This window comes from Candoia aspera, chromosome 2, assembly GCF_035149785.1.
Source record: "Candoia aspera isolate rCanAsp1 chromosome 2, rCanAsp1.hap2, whole genome shotgun sequence".
NCBI classification, from domain to species: domain Eukaryota; kingdom Metazoa; phylum Chordata; class Lepidosauria; order Squamata; family Boidae; genus Candoia; species Candoia aspera.
In genome coordinates this window covers 87478541-87497723 of record NC_086154.1, presented here as the reverse complement: position 1 = coordinate 87497723, position 19183 = coordinate 87478541, and the positions used below count along the sequence as shown (strand labels likewise).

Below are 19183 nucleotides of genomic sequence, written 5' to 3'. Positions count from 1 at the left end.
GAATGGCCATTTGATTAAATAACATTCCTCAATGCAGTTGAGTCAGTGAGAGGCATGATCAAGAGAATTTCTTCAAAAGGTTCTATGGCAATTCATAATTTTCTTAAACATTCATTTGGTTTCTAAAGTATATCTTACTTGAAAATGTTGGGGAAATCACAGCTTGACTCAGAGGCCCGAAAGGCATCAGTCTTTGTGCTGTGACTAATTGACCATTCTGTATGTAATTTAATTACATACATGTAATTAAAGAATGTAAGAATGTAGAGTGAAAATTAGTTGTTGCTTTTTTGTGTGCTAGTAAAAATTAGTTTTTCTCTCTTCTTTCCTTTCTTCTGTATGCTTAGTACTCCCTGAAATAAGTTATCAACTACTCTGCAGAGCCATTTTCTAAATATTACGGTTCTTTATTTTAACTTGTCCAGAATTGTGTAATGTTGAACCTTTGTTCTTGCAACCAGTGGTTGTTTTTTTTAATTGTCAGATTTATATAGCTTCTTCAAATCTAATGCTTGTACATTAACACTGGGCTTTGGAGCTCAGTTTAATGCATTTTGCACAAAATAGTTTGTATCTAACCCAGATGTTTGTAGAGTAATGCTGTTTTCCATATAGCTCTTTGATTAAATTTAGCAGCCCTATCCAAATGGCTCTGGCTACATTAAGCTATATTTACTGTTTGTGGTTCCATGTTTGCTAATGGCTTTCGCTGGGTTACTGCATTTCTACGTATTTGCATACATGTTTTAGATCCACACATACAGCATTGTTGTTTCATGTCTAGTTATGTAGTGATTCCCAACCATATGTGCAAATTGTCCCAAATAAATAGGAAGCCATTATTAAGTAATATAAAATCCAATCTGTTATTAATTTGTGATGGCTGATTCACACAGGCAAATGACAACTTGATCTTCTCTGATACTGCTTTGGGGAGTTAAAAATTGGATGTCAATTTAAGAATCTCACACTTATCCTAGAAAAAGGCAATTTTTCTTGCGAATGTACTTACTGTTTAGTGTTTGGGAATTATTGTCCAGGGAAGAAAAGCTGCTGAAAATAATCTACAACTTTTCCACTCAATGCTGTTTACTGCTTTGTGATGATGGCTGTAATAGGTAGTTTGGAGGTGCCAGAGCTGCATGTTAAAGCTGCAAATAGCCCCAGGATACTGTGAGTAATTATATGGGGAGTTGGGGACAGGAAAAAGAATTTCTTCTCTTTTCCTGCAGTTGTTTGCCTTCTGTTGTCTAGATGACTTCATTCTTTGGTCAAATCAGAGTGGCAGTTAGTATCAAGCAGGAGATGGGCCCTCCAGACATTGTTTTCTGGACATTATTTTTGTCTCTTTGTGGCAGTTTCCTCCGTTCATCTTTCAGAGACAGGACACTGTAATTAGTAGCAGCTATGCCTCTGCCCTGCTCACCTGGAGTGTCATAGAACTGTTATAGTATAACCACACAGTTTCCAGCTTGGTGGTATCCAGATGTGTTGGACAATTTCTAACCATCATGACTCCTAGTCATATCCAGAGGGCATCTGGGTAGAGAAAGCCAGTGTATCATGGAAAATGACCTCTTATTTTCAAATCCTACATTTATAGTCCTGGGAAGATGTATTTAAACATACATCTAAAAGCTAAAATAATGCAGCCATAAGCTGTCATTGATTGTCTGGCTGTATTATATGACTGGGCTATTCTTTCTACAAGATATTCTTGTCTTTTCCTGCTTTTGGTTTCATAGCGATGTCTCCAATACATTTTCTCCATTAGCATAAATGTGTTTTGCTGTATACTCAATTCAAAGCCAATTTATTGCATCACTTGGAGAACTTAGCTTGTTTTTATTTTCTGCATCCCTTTTTCTTATTTGCACAAAAATTGTTACTCTCCTGAAAATAGTATTTTAGGTCAGGTTCACACTCTAGTTTTGGTGAAATGCAACTCTTTTGTCCTTGACTGTCATGGACACTGGGATTTGTGAGGACTTTAAACTTACACAGTTTCTTAGATGTCTTCACTTTGGTATACACTCATATAAAACAGTCCTCTAAATATCTTAGGTGGTAGAGCCGTCATTGAGGGAGAAGCAGGGTTTGTGCTTCTCCTTTACCTGCAGAAGTTATCTGCAGAAGTCCTCCTCAGTTAGAGGCTATTTCCTCACTAGTGATGTATACCACCTTCGTAACCTCACACAGACTTCACTGAAGTAATAATATAAAACCGGTCGTCATCATTGTTATTTTGGCACAGCAATGATGTGGACAATGTAGTCACTAGAGTCGCTGAACAGGATATGCAAACAGTGCCAAAATTTTAAGAGAGTCATGTATAGGAATGATTTCTAACCAACCTATTCCTCAAGCATATTCTGCTTAAAGACATTTCCTTGCCCTTGCTATTGAAATAAGGGCTACTTGCTGCTGAAATCAGGCATATTTAAGATTAAATAAGTAGTAAATATACTTCTAAAAGAAACCAAACATTCAGTGTATGCCAGAATTTTATCTGAGTTGCTTACGTTGAACTTTTGTATACATCAGTACTTCTAGCATGCTGGCTGGGGAATTCTGGGAGTTGAAGTCTACGCATCTTAGAGTTACTGAGATTGAGAAACTCTGGTATCAATGAAAGAAGTGGTTCTGGATCTGAAACATTTTAAAAGCAGAATCTACTTCAGGCCTTTGTAGTCAAGACAAGCATTACCTTTAAAATTATTGTCACACACATACTCATCTGGGAATAAATCCTAACTGAAAATGTGACTTCATATTGTCATGAGTAAGGATGGCGAGCAGGGGGCTCCCATCCAGACTGTCAAGCGCATGCGTAGCACTGATGAATTGTTCAGCCATTCAAAGAGACACAGATCGGGACCGCCTTAACCCTTGGGGGTTATATGTCTGGGTTTTCCCCACGCTTCTTCAGTTTGTTAGGATTCCTGTTAAGTACTAGCAATAAATATTAGAGACCAGTTCCTTGTCTCAGTGTGTTTCCTGGTTGTTAGGACACATATTGTGCATAGGATTGGGCTGCCAAGGAATCCATGATTTCATAGACTTCTGCTTTATTTCATGTGAATTTGTTGCTCAAGAAAAAACAGGATAAAGGCCATATTTTACTATTTTGATTTAAAAGAAAAATCTTGTACATTATCCTCTTTTCTTACTAACGTTATAGCTCACTTTTCTCCTTTAAGGTTAAAAAAGAAACACCTTCTTTCTGGATAACTCTGCTGCCCCTTAGTGGTTCTGAATTTATTTCCAGACCCCCGGTTTTTGAGTATGTACTATTGAAAGTTTCCTCCTTTACATGAATCTGCTAAATAATGTTTTTCAGGTCTTAGGGGTTTTCCTTTGCATTATCCGTCTGCATCTCCCCACAAGTGGCAGTTAGGGTGATAATTTGGTATGCAAAGGAAGAGCCATGTGTTTAATTGCAAAGACTAGTTACATTTTTAAAGGATTGTGGCGCTTGTGGCTTTAAACCACATTCTCCGGAAGAACAGATCTCCTGTTCTTGCTGGGCCAGATGGAATGGCCACAGGAAATGAAATCAAATAGTTATATTTAGCATACATGACCCCAGTGTAAGGTAAGTGTTACCCTCCCCTCTAATTAATACAGATTTTTATTGAAAGTCAGTTATCTAAATAAGTATAACTAAATTGGAAATATCTTGTTACTATATATACTTTAAAAGTCCTTTATTTTTTTAAACTTGCCTTTATAAGTACTTTCTTCATTTTAGCTACAGTAATGGGCCTAATGAATTTGGAAGGTTTAATTAATTTCTTCCCAGCCTAATTTATATTCCAACCTAATCCAGCAAATTTTTGAGTTGGTGGAAGGTTTTCAGAAGTCAGAGTTCTGCTTTTAAAGTTAAAAAAAAAATCTTCCTTTTTTGCCTGCTTATCCTGGGTCTGTCCATTCACAGTATGACATGAGTCAGAATTAATGTCTCAATCTGGGTCTCTGATTTTTTTTTTGTCTTATTCGTTCTCTTTGTTGATTAATAATGGACTGACTGATGAACACACTTCTCCGACCATTAAATTACTCAAACCTGAGGATGTTTCTGAAGATCAGGGAGAAAGAGATTTGTGCCAGACTAAATACCCACAATAAGTGAGGAGTATCATCAAACCTTAGCACACAACTCCTCCATCTGTAATTATAACTGGCCAAAAGCGGTGTCTGCTATAATCCAATTGAACTGAAATATATAAGTTAATGCCATTGCTTTTGTACATTTCCCCATGCTGCCCAACGGTGGAATTGATTCTGCAACTGAAAACCTGGGCATTAAGTTAGAAAGGTTTACTCACAAATTTCAGTTGTTGCCTCTCCTTATCTACCTTATGTAATCCATACTGGATTCTAAGATGTATCTTTTCTGACCTGAAAAAAAATATAAGGAAAATAACTAATTTTTCAGTGTATTACATGCAGTGACTAAGTGTGCTGTCTTGTTTCCTACAATTTAGGTGGAGATTTGTCATCTGCTGATCCTATGGTCCTGGAACAATATGTGGTGGTGGCCGATTACCAGAAGCAAGAGAGCTCTGAAATTAGTTTGTGTGCAGGCCAAGTTGTAGACATAATTGAGAAGAATGAATCTGGTAGGAGTTACTCAGCTGGGACATATGAGTTTAGATAAAACAATTTGAAAAAGGATCTCCTGTTTCTCATAACTTCCTAACAAGTTTTGTCTAAGTGTATTCTTATGAGGACTGGCCTGCATAATAGATTTCATGTTTAAAAGCAATTTAAGATTTTATCCCAGCCCCATTTCATAAATCCCTTTTCCAATTTTCCTTGGGAACAAGCTCTCTAGGACCAAGCTTTCCCTTTTGGAATTTCCATATTAGCTGAATAAAAAAAGGATTTCATTCACAGAGTGACTTCCCAGCTTTTTTTTGTAAAATGCTTTATTTAGAGTTATAATTAATTCAGCAACTTCACCCATCTGTGTCTGGAATTGGATGTATTTTGTTTTTCAGAGAAAATAAATAGTATTACTTGCTGTGCCTATTTAAGTGAAGTAAAGAATAGGCTCTGAAAGTTACTTTTGATTTGTGTTTTAACAATGGGAAATTCTGAATACATCATTTTGTTGGGAAAAAATCCTCTTTTTTTCAGCAAAATGAAGCAAATTAATTACTACTGTTTATGCATTTTAAAAATAAATGCATGTTGCTAAATTTTATATGCAGAAGTTATCTGTCCTGAAGTAGCCACACAAATGCTGTTGCTGTTTAAATGTGATTTGCTCTATTTTTATTGATAATTTAAAATTCATTCTCTATTTGCATAGCTTTTATGTAAATTACTAGTCTTGTATTGCTTTAATGCCGTATAGAAGTCAAATGACCTCCTAGCTGCTCACTCAGTAGCTTAAATTTCCCCTCTGAACAGTGTTTGAATTATGAATTCACATAGGAAGTACGTAATAAATGGAATTGCAGTATTAATTAAACTGGAGTTATTGTTCCAGCATGAAGAAATAAAGGAAAATCTAAAGAAATAAAATGATCTGCAGTATTTCCAACATTTCATAATGCTTTTTCAAAATTCTTTATCAGTTCAATGAAAGGCTATGGAAATAGAATTTGACCAGATTCTCTACATTTTCTGTTTGATTCTGTGGAAGTTACTGTATTTACTGCTTCAGCATCAAATATGGGAATATTTCCTGGGGCAGCAATTTTGCACTTTGAATCATGAAGAGACAGATTGGATATTTTAAATTAAACCTTCTTTAATAGATTGAAATCACAAAAAATGATATTCTCCATCATTTCTAGAAATGCACAACAATAGTTAACTTCTAACAGACAGCAGGTAAAGGTGGGAGGAAGTAAAAAGAATTACACAGCATGTCAGTCCTCATCATGGGCGCCTCTGAGTGCATACCTTTATTTTCATTAGCATTAACAGGATTTTATCTGTAAGGAGAAAAGTTGTATGCAGAAGGAGAGGATAGTATTGATCACTCCTAATCCCAAGGGATCTCAGAATGTTTCTTATTTGAAGGTCAGACCACATCAGAATATTTCAGGGATGGAACCTTCCATGATGGAATGGGTTGCATGCTCCTGGCTAGAATGGATTGTGACTTTCCAGTTAACTCTTCCTTTCCTTATTTTTAGGCTGGTGGTTTGTAAGTACCTTGGATGAACAAGGTTGGGTCCCCGCAACATGCCTAGAAGTCCAGGATGGTACCCAGGATGAATTTTCAATGCAAACTGAAGAAGGTGGGAATAGATCAAGATACTTTCAGAATAGCCAAATTATTTCTTATTTTATTCTTTGAAGCATTTGAGCCCACATAAAATGTTCAGGGTAATGTTCAGAGAGGAAATATACCAAATACATGAGTCCTAAGAGAGTACTTCCAAGTGAGCAATATGGTTTTCCCGCCCATAGAAAGTTCTCATGAAGATTGACGCCACTTAGTTTAATAGTTTTGGCTGAGGAGGCTGCTTTATTGGAGGCTCATTCTTCATAAGCTTTAGTACCCAGCTGCTTTTCCATTCAAAAATTACACCAGACATTTGCATAAAAAAACAAGCTCTATATTAAGGCTCACATGAGTTCTTGGATTGTTTTTTTCCCCCAAAAAACAAATAATGAAAAACAGGAGGACGGTTCATGCTTATTCCAGGGCATAGAATCTGAGCAGTAGTTACAGTATTAGTTAACACTGGAAAACTCTAAACATCTCCTGTCCCACTGCTGATCAGGTTCATAACCTGCTAGTTTAAAATATATTACATTAGGTAGTCCTTGTGCAGCTGTTAGGCACTTTCCAGTATGCCCACCTTGATGGTTCTTTGGATAGAAAGATTTTACAAAGTGCTTTTGAAGACAATTTCTGAAGCGACCCATATTTTCATGAAGAACTCTTCCACAGCACTTGTGCACATGAACATGCAGTGTGAATTGAGTGAAAACTTACTTTAAAGGACTGATATGGAGGAGGGCATGGATCTGTTATTGAGGAAAGTCCTCAGTGAGTGGGGCATTTGAGGATTTCCATTACTGAAGTAATAACATTATGATGCAAATGTCGTAATTTGCAGTGGAAATTTGGTCTTCTGAGTATAATGTCAGTTGCGTTGAGGGTGGGTAAAACTAGTTTTACAATAGTAATTTTTTAAATTAAAAATACGGAGATGTATATCCCAATTAATTGGCTTAATCATGGCTTAGTGTGCTATGTGGATCATGTCATTGTTAACCTGATTGTGGCATTAACTATTCTTTTTAAAAAGGTAAACATTTCCCTCCTTATATCCTGTTTTGTACCTTTCCTGCTTCCCCAACATGCTCTTCTCAGTCCCATGGAGATACTGGTCTCTTCCCAGACATATGGGTCGCCGTCGGACTCTTGGGGACTTATACACCAGTGGATGGGGTCAAGGTGGATGCTGTGGAGATCTCTTTGTGCTTTCTTCTGTGCTTTGGACTATCTTTCTCTATGTTTGCATGTGCTGTCCACTGTGGTGGTTGCATGCTTTGTTGCATGCAGTTTATTTCTTATTGCTATCCAGAGTGACTATTTCCTTTATATACTGCTTATCCTAACTGTTAAATTCTCTTACACTTGCCTATCTGTGTCCTCCTTTCTTTCCCTTGAGATTTCTTGAGTCCCTCATTATGAGAATTTCTACTCTTGGGTAAATTGTATCTCATTTGGCCCTATCTGGGGTTAAATGCATTTTTAACCTTTTTTTAAAACCTGCATGTTAAATGCAACTCCATCAGTCACTGGTGATAAATGCTGGGACTGCAGCAGACATCATAGGGGTCCATGGGAGAAGGTAAATTCTCATTGCAATGATTTCTGCGGTCCTAAAAAGTATCAGCATCATTTCCCCCGCCTCACCTCATCCCACCCTACCTCATCCCCCAAAATCTGGTACAATTTGAAATGTTTTTTAAAAATTATAATAAAGGTAAAGGTGCATTTAAAGTCACATTTATTTTGACCTTAAGTTGACTTTTTCCCACAGTCCATTGAATGTATTTCACAATAGATCCAGAAAGGGAAAAAAGGTCAATATAGTATAGCTGGATGTGATGGGGCACTTCAAAGTATCACATAACTTTCATTACAGTAAGATTTGTTTGTGTTCAAATGATCATTTTTGCTAACACATTGCTGAAGAGCTTTTAAATGCTTTTCAACCTGTAGCTAGAACAATTGCCATAGCTACCTGTCAGGCTTTTGGCCACTACCTAAAACTAAAAATGATTCCAAGCATGTTTCTCCTAGGGTTTTCTTTATCAAGATTTATTGAAAAGAAAAGGACAGGGTTATAAAAATCAAGCAACTAAACTGTTTCCCATTCAGAACAATATATCCCTGGGTACATTAGGGCAAAACTTTTTTGACTTTCTTCCTGAATAGCCTTCCTGTGATCCAGCAGGCAGGAGGTAAGGAATATCCATCCAGACATTTTAATCGTTTTAAATCACCTCTCTCACAATCCATTGGCATTAGCCATGTTAACTGTGGCTGATGGGAAGTGAAGCCAAAACATCTGGTTAGGAGCAATTTGCTTATAATCCTGCACTTCTGCTGGACACATAAATCCTGCAAATCCAAAGTGCTTACCTCTGAAATAGCAGATACAGTTCTATCCTATAATACTCTGATCAATTTCAGTACTACAAATGGAAAAGTTTGGATAAAGCTTCAGCATCTCCTGCCAGTAAGATGGTTTGATTTCAGTGGAACCGATTCCAGTCTATGTGCTGGGGATGTCTAGAAATGGGAAAGCAATGTGGGATGTAGAGGAGCACTGTGCACTGATAGTAGGCTGTTTTGGAGGATGTTAGCTGACATCAAATTGAAGGCTTATACCAGTCTGCTGGTGTTCAGTATTTATAAGATAATCTTTCCTCTATTTTGAAAAAATAAAGTGGCCCTACTCCATTGACAGTGATGTTCTTTCACCTTAGCTTAGCTGGTGCTTCATTTTCCCTTTTAGAGAGAGTTTTATACTAAATAATCTCTGCACTGTGTCTGAAATTCTGTGAAAAGCAATCCTTGGTATTTGCATAAAGGGCCATTACAGGCTCAGTTTCCTACAGAATAGTCCACTATTTAAGAGATGGGCATTAGTAGCTGATGGAGATAAACGAAGTATTTGCAGTATTTGTAAGGTCAATTGTGATATGTCCACTTTGGAAGAGGAAATAATTACTGGGAAAGCAAATGTAATATGGCCCAGCAATTACTGCAGCTATGACAAATCTACTTCCAGGACAACTTAGGAAAAGAGACTACAGTAGTGTTTCTACCTACAAGAAATATGTCTCTTATTCCATTGTTCACATGAGTAGATTGTTTGAATAAGATTGCTAAAATGACACCTGTACTGAAGCATCTGGTACTTCATATCTGACACTTGGAGTAAATGAAAAAATAGATCATGTAGAACTGATTTGCTGATCTGTAAAACCAAAAACATATCATCTGTCTTCTGGACTATCAGGTTCAATTAGAAAGATGACATAGAGCTTCTCTGGAAGTCATTTTGGGGGTGCATTAGGCTTGAGGAATAATATTATAAATTATGAAAATCTGACTTTCAAAGGTGATGTTGGGGTTTTGATGACCTGTGTCAAAAGGACAGAATCCTGAATCAGTTGATTCTGCTGTATTGTGAGGGCTAAATTATCTAAAGTATGTGGATTTTCTGATTGTTTTTAGCAAAATTTTATTTGTTCCCAATTATCATTCACCCTCCCTCTCTCTCTCTCTCTCTCTCTCTCTCACTCACTCACTGCTGTATTTCTCTTTGAATAGAGGAGAAGTATATGGTGATCTACCCATACGCTGCTCGGGATCAAGATGAAATAAACCTGGACAAAGGATCTACAGTGGAGGTGATCCAGAAAAATCTGGAGGGATGGTGGAAAATCAGGTATGTTTTCAGCCATGATTCAGAAAGCATTAATGGAAAGTAGACACTTTAGATCACAAGACCCAAGCTACCCTTTAAAAGTCATTCCATTGTTTTTGCAGTTTTCATCAGTGAAGGGGTAGGAGGATAATTTTCAAGTATAGAGATGTGCACTCCATAACGTTTCATTGTGCTTCAGGAAGATAAAAAATAACTCTGGTTCTAGAAAAAAGGGGGCAGACACACAAAACTTAGGTCTTAGGTTTCCTTGAGCTCTCATAAAGGGAATCCTCACAGTATTATGAAGAGATGGACTATTGCCCCAGTATAAATTCATTATATCTGTAAAAGGGGCAATGGGTTGTGCTGAGAAGATTGGAGGGTTCAGATACATGTTTATGTGTGCATGGTTCCTCTCCATTCAAGGGGTTTTGGATGTGTGAAGGAAATAACTCCCAAAGTGTTTAAGAATTACATTTCACTGAAATTGCATTTATCTTCATTTTAAAATGATTTATTTCTTCATCTTATATTGTAGGCAGCAAAGCATATATAATAGCAGGGACCCGAGAAAAACCCTCAGATGCCTACATAAAAAGCAAATAAATGCTAAGAAGCAATAATTACATAGACATTAACATTTTATTTTATTGCATAGGACTTCAGATTTCAGAAGAAAAGCAAAAGAAAAAAGCAAAAGAAAAGCAAAAGAAGCCAGTTTGGTCTAGTGGTTAAGGCGCTGGGCTAGAAACCAGGAGACTGAGAGTTCTAGTCCCGCCTTAGACATGAAAGCCGGCTGGGTGACCTTGGGCCAGTCTCTCTCTCTCAGCCCAACTCACCTCACAGGGTTGGTGTTGTGGGGAAAATAGGAGGATGGAAGTGTATTAGGTATGTTCACTGCCTTGAGTTATTTATAAAAATAATAAAGGCGGGATAAAAAAATCTAAAAAAAAAATCCTGGAATTTTACAACCCCTTTCTAAAATGTAATGACAAGCTGAAACCAATCAAAATCAATGTGCATGTTACAAGGAATAATTTGGCAGAAATCTTTTAAAGAACATATTATTATTAGATTCTGCTTGTTCTGGCCAGATATTACATTTCTTCTAAAAATTCAGGTGGTAAAATTAATGAGAGGACATAATTAATACCTCAAAATCTGTTAGTTCAGACTGTTGGAATAATACGGCACACTTGATTCCCTTAAATGGGAAGCTGGATGCAAAATCTGGATGTGACCTTAATCAGCTGCGAATGGACTGGTCAATTGGAAGGGAATATGGTCTGTATGGGGAATATAGAGAAGAGCACGTCTCTATGACAAAACTTGAAAAGGTTCTGTATAATCCTACCTTTGGTCTCATACCTAATTGTGTTAAACTCCTTTATGTGCCACACTCAAGGCTAGAATTAACTTTTAAAATGATTGGGGATTTTGCCATAAGATAACATTCATCAGAGTTCATACTGTTCTGTTTGATATAGATTCTAGAACCATATCCCCTGACCTCAGGAGGACTGAAACTTGAAGACTTTCTTTAAAAAAAATAGGAAAAATCACCAGGAAAAGTCCTCTCACACTTCCCATGTTAAGGTTGTATTTTTGTGATACTTTTCATTTTAAAAAACCTAAAAAACTCAGTACCTGGGATAGAAGTCTTCAACATAGGCTTACAGAATGGGTGACTGGATGGACCTTCATCTAAGACTTGTTACTACAAAAGCTTTCTTTTGATAGCTGATAATTAGTACCAATTAATCAGTTTGATATCTGTTCTAACCATGTTAGTTATAATGCTTGATGCTGGGGCATCTTGCAAAGGGATGCAAGAGAGGCAGATTCCCATGTGCTGAGAAAGTTTGCTGTGTTCACCTCTTCATCTCTGAAGATTGGTATACATATTAAAGTTACGAATTCTTTTGTATTTTTGTCTTCACAACAACCTTGTATGTGAAATAGTGGGTAATAATTAAGCAACTTTACAAATAGAGATGTTTATTTATTTAAGAACTTGTAAGCTACCCAGTATTTTGGGAAAATGTGCCTGATACCTCCAAGCAAAATAAAAAAGGTTAACATTCTGGCTCATATTGTTCTTAGAACTGAATTTGGAACACTGGTTTTGCTTTCAGATATTGCTGTGGATGTGATTGCTTTTGGGAATTTGTTGACCATGGTAAAAACTAGACAAGAGATCAGATGATTTGTATTTCTTTAGATATCAGGGTCAGGAGGGCTGGGCCCCAGCATCTTACCTGAAAAGAGGGGGTGGAGACATACTTACATCAAAACTGGGATCTGCAGCTTCAGCCCATTCATATGCATTGGATATGGATGGACTTTCCCGGCAGCAGAACTCAACAGGTCGAGACAAGGATGGGCCAAGTCACCAAAGAGATGGAAGATATGATGGTCGCCCGTTGCCCAGTGTGGACTTTCAGCGAAGTAAGTTGAGATCAATGAACAAGGTGTTTGATGCTCTTTGGAGAAAGCTGGTCAGTCAGATAAAAGCAAGAAATCTTCATGGCTCTAGAGTTGGGTTGTCTATCCTCCTTCAAGCTGAGTGTTGCATTTTGCTTTTGACTGGCATGCAGGGGTTCCTGCAGTCCAGTGGTGGCTAAGCCAGGACAAATAGTAAATTTGATCGAATTTTAAATTTACATTAATCTAAATTAATTGACTTGAAATAGTTAATTTAATCACACCCAAAGTCTTTAGTAAATTTTCCATCCTGGCATGGTTTTTTATGGTACAATAAAGTTAAGGTTAATGTAGATTTTAAGAATCATTATATTAGAAGTGCCATATTGAAAATATGGAACAGATATAAACCTAGTCTATGCCTGAGAATGCTTTTATGGGTCTCAGCACGAGAAGCATTTTACAGGAAAGAAACAGTAGGTGAAGAAAAATGGTTAACTTATCAAGAGTTGGTAGAACAGGAACATGGAGAATATAAGATGAAATCAAGAGAGCAACTGGCTGAAGGGGATTTAGTTTTCAATGGTTTTTGTATGCACCGTTATTTAAGGTAGATAATGGGACATTTGGAATTGAGCAGCAGAACACAGAATTTGAACTTGAACTATATACAAATGATGGACTTGTAATTGCTAAAATGTATAAACTTTTACTGAAATTTGAAATGAAGAACAAGTGGAAGACTGTATGATAAAATGGGCTTAGAACTTTGGACACATATACTGATGGAACAGTGGGAAAATATGTAATTAAAAGGATTGAAATTTACATTATGTTGTAACCTAAAAGAGAATTTTTATAAAATTATTGTAACATTGGTATATGACTCCAGAAAAATTATCTAGAATGTATAAAGGTACTTCAAATTTATGTTGGAAATGTGGACAATGTGAAGGGTCATTTTATCATGCCTAGTGGACTTGTAAAAAAGGCAGAAATTTCTGGGTTCAAATACATATAATGATGCAAAGAATTTTAAAGATCAGCATTCAACTGAATCCAGATTTTTTCTTGCTGGGATTAATGAACAATCAGTTAGAAAAGAGCCATGGAAAATTATTTCTGTATATGATGACTGCTGCGAGACTATTATATATGCAAAAATGCAAAGACTCTGAAATACCCACAATGGAGGAATGGTTGGTGAAGATGACAGAACTAGCAGAGATGGCAAAATTAACCTGTTTGGTTAGAGAAAGATCAACAACTACATTTATTAGTGACTGGAAACCGTTTCTGGACTTTTTGCTGAAAAAGAGAAAAGTGAATTCGTGATTTATGGGTTTGAAGATTAGAAAGGGTAGTTTATGGAAAGAAGGAAATTATGATGTAACCTTAGAGAGTGAGGGCAAAGTAAAAATATATCTATAACCACTGTAATCTTTCTTTTTCTTTCCTTTTTTTTCTTTCTTTTTTTCTTTTTTCTTTTTTCACCATTTACTATTCTTCTTTATTATCTTTATTTTCTCTTATGGTTTTTACTTTGTTAAAAGTTTGTTTAATAAAAATTATTTAAATAAATAAATATTTGCCCCCCATCCTCTTATATTAAAAATTCCTCTTTGATTATACTGTTTGGGGTCATTTTCTGAACTGTATGCCATCCTGCTGTACAGGTAGTCATCGGGTTACGATGGCAATTGGGGCTGGGAACTCTGTCGCTAAGCAATGTGGTCATATAGTGCAATGTCACATGACCACGTCGCTTAGCGATGGCAATTCCAGCAGTCCTGGTTGCCATCATTAGATGAGGACCACGCAGGTTAAGGACTTCATGTGATCTCAACTTCCTGCCAGCTTCCCCATTGACTTTGCTTGTGGGAAGCCAGCAGGGAACGTCGGAAATCACAATTACGTGGCCACGGGGATACTGTGATGGCCAGAACTCCAAGTACCTGTTGTAAGTCCCCTCGTTCAGCGCTGTTGTAACCACTGCAACTGCTGAATAAATGGTTGTAACCCATGGACTACCTGTAGAGTATTAAGGCCTCTTAATTTATGGTTCTGGAGTCCACTTGCATCCCTTTCATGCTAAATCCTCACCCCTCCCAACTTTTTTTGTTCCTCTAATGGACAATTGGTTGGAACGTAGGTAATAATTCTATTCTTTAACTGGAATGGCTACATGCCAGCCCTACAAGGTAGAGCAGACTAAGAGACCAATGCCATATAGCTCAGGACTATTTTTATTGTAACAGTATCTTGGACATCTGACTGTGTTTCTCCCCTCCCTCCCTTTATCTTCATGTGAACTAGGGAGGGGCTTGTCTTTTTCTCAAGTTATTTTCTTGGCCCAGGCTCAAGCCCTGCTTATTAGTAGCAGCTCTTCTTCCTATCCTTCAAGGCCATTCCCTTGAACCTTTGTAATGGACGTCTGGATATTAGATGTTTTCATCAAGGGACACAAGCATTCCACTGTTTTGGAGTTATATATGAAGGAAACGCTTGTCTGCTTTCTCTCTCCCTTCCTTACCCCTTTCTCCACCCTGCCTCTGTGAAACTCAGTGGAATGCTTAGGGCATCTGACCAAAGATCCACTTACTGAACGAAGAAAAAAACCCTGATCAGATGACTCACCATTGGGAATGAAATGAATCAAGGAGGCTGCCTGGTTGCAGTGCATGGGGAAAAGCAGATAGGAAAGCTATAGATACAGCTTTTCAGGCTGGAGCTATGGGGTCATGTTCAAAATGTTTTCTGAAGCACATTTTGATATCCTTAAGCACATTCAAATACTTTTTTGACAGAGTCACCAAAGATGAGGCAAAGACCCCCTCCTCGTCGAGATCTCACAATAGTAAGTGTTGCTTCCAGATGCATTTAAGCAGTCTGATAACTAATCAGAACAAAAGAAGCTAAGTGGGGAGGTAAAAGAGACACAGGTTTTGGTATATCTTTTATGTTTGCATAAATCCCTATGTCCAAGGCATTCCTACAGTATGTCAGTTAAGGAGGGAATTGGCATGTGTAACTTGCTTTTCCCTTTAAAAATATAGGGGGTAGAGTTTAGTATGGTATGAGCTTTGTTCCCAAGGCATTTAATAGAGGAAGAAAAAAATCACAGTTTCTACCTGTGTGACCTGGACAGTTGTCATAGCAAGAACTCTGAATTTCTGGCATTTGTACCAGCAATCAAACTGATAGCATGGAGAACTTTCAACATTTAGTACCTCTACCACATACAACTAATGCATGTTTTAACTTTAAAGCCCCAGGCCCCAATTTTATTTCCACTTAGCTTTGCTTCTAAGCACCACAAAAATCTGCTTTTCTATAAATGTACAACTTTGATTTCAGAATTGGAATTGATCAAAGAAACATTACATCTCTCGTTCTGCGGAGGCTCTGCCAAAGAATGAATTGTGGGTTTGCCATCTCCTTGGACTCACTTGCTAAGTGACCCTGTAGACCCTGCAGATGGAGCCGGGAAAGCATAACGTGTAGATAATGGCTTTTTGTGGATGGAAGATGACTAATGCATGCTTTTTATGTTCCTGCAACAGCCACGTTGTATCAATCTGCCAAAGCCCCCAGTGCCTCCACAGGTGGAGGAAGAGTATTACACCATTGCTGATTTCCAGACCACCATCCCTGATGGCATCAGCTTCCAGGCAGGACTGAAAGTAGAGGTGAGGCTAAGTCTGGTCAGGCCCATCACCATAATACTTGGATTCTTCCACAGAGCTCATTAGAAAACACACTATAACAGAAAAGCCTTTTATCTTGGTATGGTGTGGTCAACTAACTAACTAACTAACTAACACAGTTTTTTTAAATAATTTTTTTAAGTTTCAAGACAAGGATAAAAGCTAGAAAAAAACAAGGATAAAAACTACAAAAAAGAGAAACTAAAAAGGTGTGAAAACACAAGAGAATTTTTTTTTTCAAAATTACAAAAAGAAGTGGCTTCTGACTTTTAACAGCAAGGATATTGAAAAATTTCCATAATCAATCTCAAACTCTATATTAAACCAAAACCACATTATTTCTATAAATCATTCCACTTTAGCACATAATAAAAATCACTAAGTACAGTTACTCCTCCCCCTTATAGTAAAATAAAAAAAAATCACATAGACCTCCTAAACAACTGTTCCACTCCAAAAGGATAACACATATTTAATTATTCCCTTCCTACTACTATTCTATACATTTCTGTCTACTATAATAAAAATCAAATTAAAAAGCACATAAATTGTCTGCCATTATACTTAATAGTTAACATAATCAAGCCCTTAAAGCAAACCAGATAGAAATCCTTTAACCTTTATCCCACTTCAAAATAAACAGGAGCATTTACATATCCCCACAATGTGCACAAAGCTTTTCTCTTGAAAAAATCAAACAGCCCAACTGTCCCCCTCAGAAATTCCAGCTTCTCCTCAAAAAACCTCCCATACATAATGACCCCTTCTTTTTCATGGCATTCCACCAAGAAGTCAGTTTCACTTGTTGCTTGCAGTTCTCTCTCTCCCTTAAATTTCTCTAATTCCACTATCCAATCTTCATCCAGCATCTCAATAGAAATCCCAATCTCACTCTTAGAAGAAACATTCCTATCACAGTTGAATTCCTCGATTTCATCCACCACATCCCCAACCTGATGGCACATTTTAGATCTCATATTTTCCACAATGTCCTGAATATCTTTATTATTTATTTATTTATTATTCAAATTTATTTATTATTCAATTTATTTATTATTCATATCTTGCATAAAAGCTTGGTAGAAGTCAGAAGAAATCTGTTTAAAATCTTCCATGTCTCATGCAGTAGATTATGGCACCCCTTACGAGCTTAACCAGAGAAAGTTGAAGATACGGAAAAGTTCCAAAATGTATTTACACAAGCAAAAGTGAGATAAGCAGACAGTTCCCAAGGAAACTGGAAACACAAAGCTGAAGGTTCAAATCAGCTGATTCAACATGTGGTGTGAAAGGTGAAAGTTCCCCTGTGCAAGCACCGAGTCATGTCTGACCCTTTGGGGGGACACCGCTTTCATGATGTTTTCTTGGCAGATTATAGCAGGGTGGTTTGCCATTGCCTTCCCCAGTCGTCACCTTCCCCAGCAAGCTGGGTACTGATTTCACCAACCTTGGAAGGATGGAAGGCTGATTCAACGTGTAGGAAAATGCTAATATCTTCAAATTTAATACAAAAATAATACAGGAAAACAATTGTTTACTCTCAATTCTCCTTTATATTTGGAAGAAGAACAAAATCCAAAACTTAAAAAAGAATTTTTAAAAAGTAATCCCAAAAATAATGATAAGCACCAAGACAGCCAGCTTCTCCTTGCTGTAGAAAGCCTTTCTTAGTGTGGTGGAATTAAGTGCCACCACTGATTCCCAGGAAGGAGGGAGTGCATTCCAGGCAGATAAGAAGATTCACAGTCAGGAGTCTGTTGCTGGGAAAGTTAAGAGGTTCAAGGTAGCTCCGCCCTAGAGTCTCCCAGGTTATTTACCCTTAGGTCAGTTAGAGTAGCTTTAGTGTGGCAAGATTCTGTCTGTATGGTGACAGCAATAAAGAACTGGAGTTTGGAGTATACTGACTTGACACTGTTCTTGTGCCGACCCTGACACAGGGTATGCATACTTAAAAATACATATAAATTGGTGATTTAGAAATGGGGTGGCCGGTCTTAGTGTCCTTTTAAGGCTCCAGTGCAGCTTGGAAAATGATGACGGCTCCACCTCCAAGCTAAAAGCTCTTACCAGTCAAAGGCAAAACTTCTGGCTACAAGCAGCCATTCAGAGGACAGATGGGATGATTCCAGGTGTTCTCTTTGATCCATTTCTGGGCTTCAGGAAAACCTGCCTGAGCCCAAAAAAAGTTGCCGCATTGTCACCTCTGCCTGCTTAGCCCGCGGGCACAGCTGCTCAGTCCACCATTCCCTACCGGAACAACTTACCCAGATCTAATAGGCTATGTGTTTTGCATTTAATCGTAGTTTTCTGATAAAGTTTGTTCTTTGTTGCAACTGTTTCCACCTCCACTGCTTGAGTCTGAAATATATTCCAGGAAACAAGATGCTGCTTCTCTCCACTTAAATTTGACAAGAATAAAAGATGTCTGAACAAATCAGACTGGAAGAGTTTCACCTAGAAGATGCGGTACTAAGACTCTTCTGGTGTTGTAGTGTGAATCCCTTATGTAACTTTATAAATACAAGAGGGCTGTCCCCCTTGAACTCAACCAGTAGCACTGGGGAAAGGTACACCACAAGCGAGGCAAATTTTCTGTGTTCCCATATAACATATTTTTAACATGAGGAAATTGAGATTTTATCTGCCATCCATTCACTCCTAAATTATAGGAGAATTTCCTCCTGTTAATGTATTCCTGGGTTTAAATTCAGAAGTGTGAGTACTACTGATTCAGTGACAGATATCCTGGCTGTGCACTTTTACCAATGGCTCAATACTGACATCTAGCGACTGCTTATTTTCTTGTCATCTCAGAGATTCCTGTACCACATGCAGAAGTCAGCTGGGACCACTTCTTCAGATGCCCTGCAGATGCTTAGATATGTAAATCTTCCAGGAAAACAGCTCATTTCACAATCAGGAACATGAATTATCTGGAAATGCTTATCACTTGGGCTTGCATCATTAGTACTTTGGCCATGCCCTATATTGTACAGAAGCTAGATAGGCTTCTCTGAACCTTCAAATGTCCAGATGAATTCAGTAGCAAAGATTCTTATCAAGAAGAATTTTTAAAAAGTTTAACATAAGAAAGTTGCAAATTTTAGCAGCTCCTTAACTTTAATTCTAGATGAT

At 37.5% G+C, this 19183-nt stretch overlaps 2 protein-coding genes across 3 annotated transcripts in view; one reads left to right on the top strand and one right to left on the bottom strand.

The window, feature by feature from the left end:
• NEURL1B (neuralized E3 ubiquitin protein ligase 1B) overlaps nucleotides 1-19183 on the bottom strand; it is a 442008-nt gene that overhangs the window by 351335 nt on the left and 71490 nt on the right. The gene's annotated exons all lie outside the window — the stretch shown is intronic.
• Nucleotides 1-19183, top strand: part of SH3PXD2B (SH3 and PX domains 2B) — a 134785-nt gene that overhangs the window by 110643 nt on the left and 4959 nt on the right. For both annotated transcript variants that reach the window (XM_063292398.1, XM_063292397.1), the window contains 6 exons: nucleotides 4488-4622; nucleotides 6153-6257; nucleotides 9821-9938; nucleotides 12139-12365; nucleotides 15149-15198; nucleotides 15905-16030. In XM_063292398.1, coding sequence (XP_063148468.1) covers nucleotides 4488-4622; nucleotides 6153-6257; nucleotides 9821-9938; nucleotides 12139-12365; nucleotides 15149-15198; nucleotides 15905-16030 — 761 coding nt within the window. The remainder of the gene's footprint in view (nucleotides 1-4487; nucleotides 4623-6152; nucleotides 6258-9820; nucleotides 9939-12138; nucleotides 12366-15148; nucleotides 15199-15904; nucleotides 16031-19183) is intronic.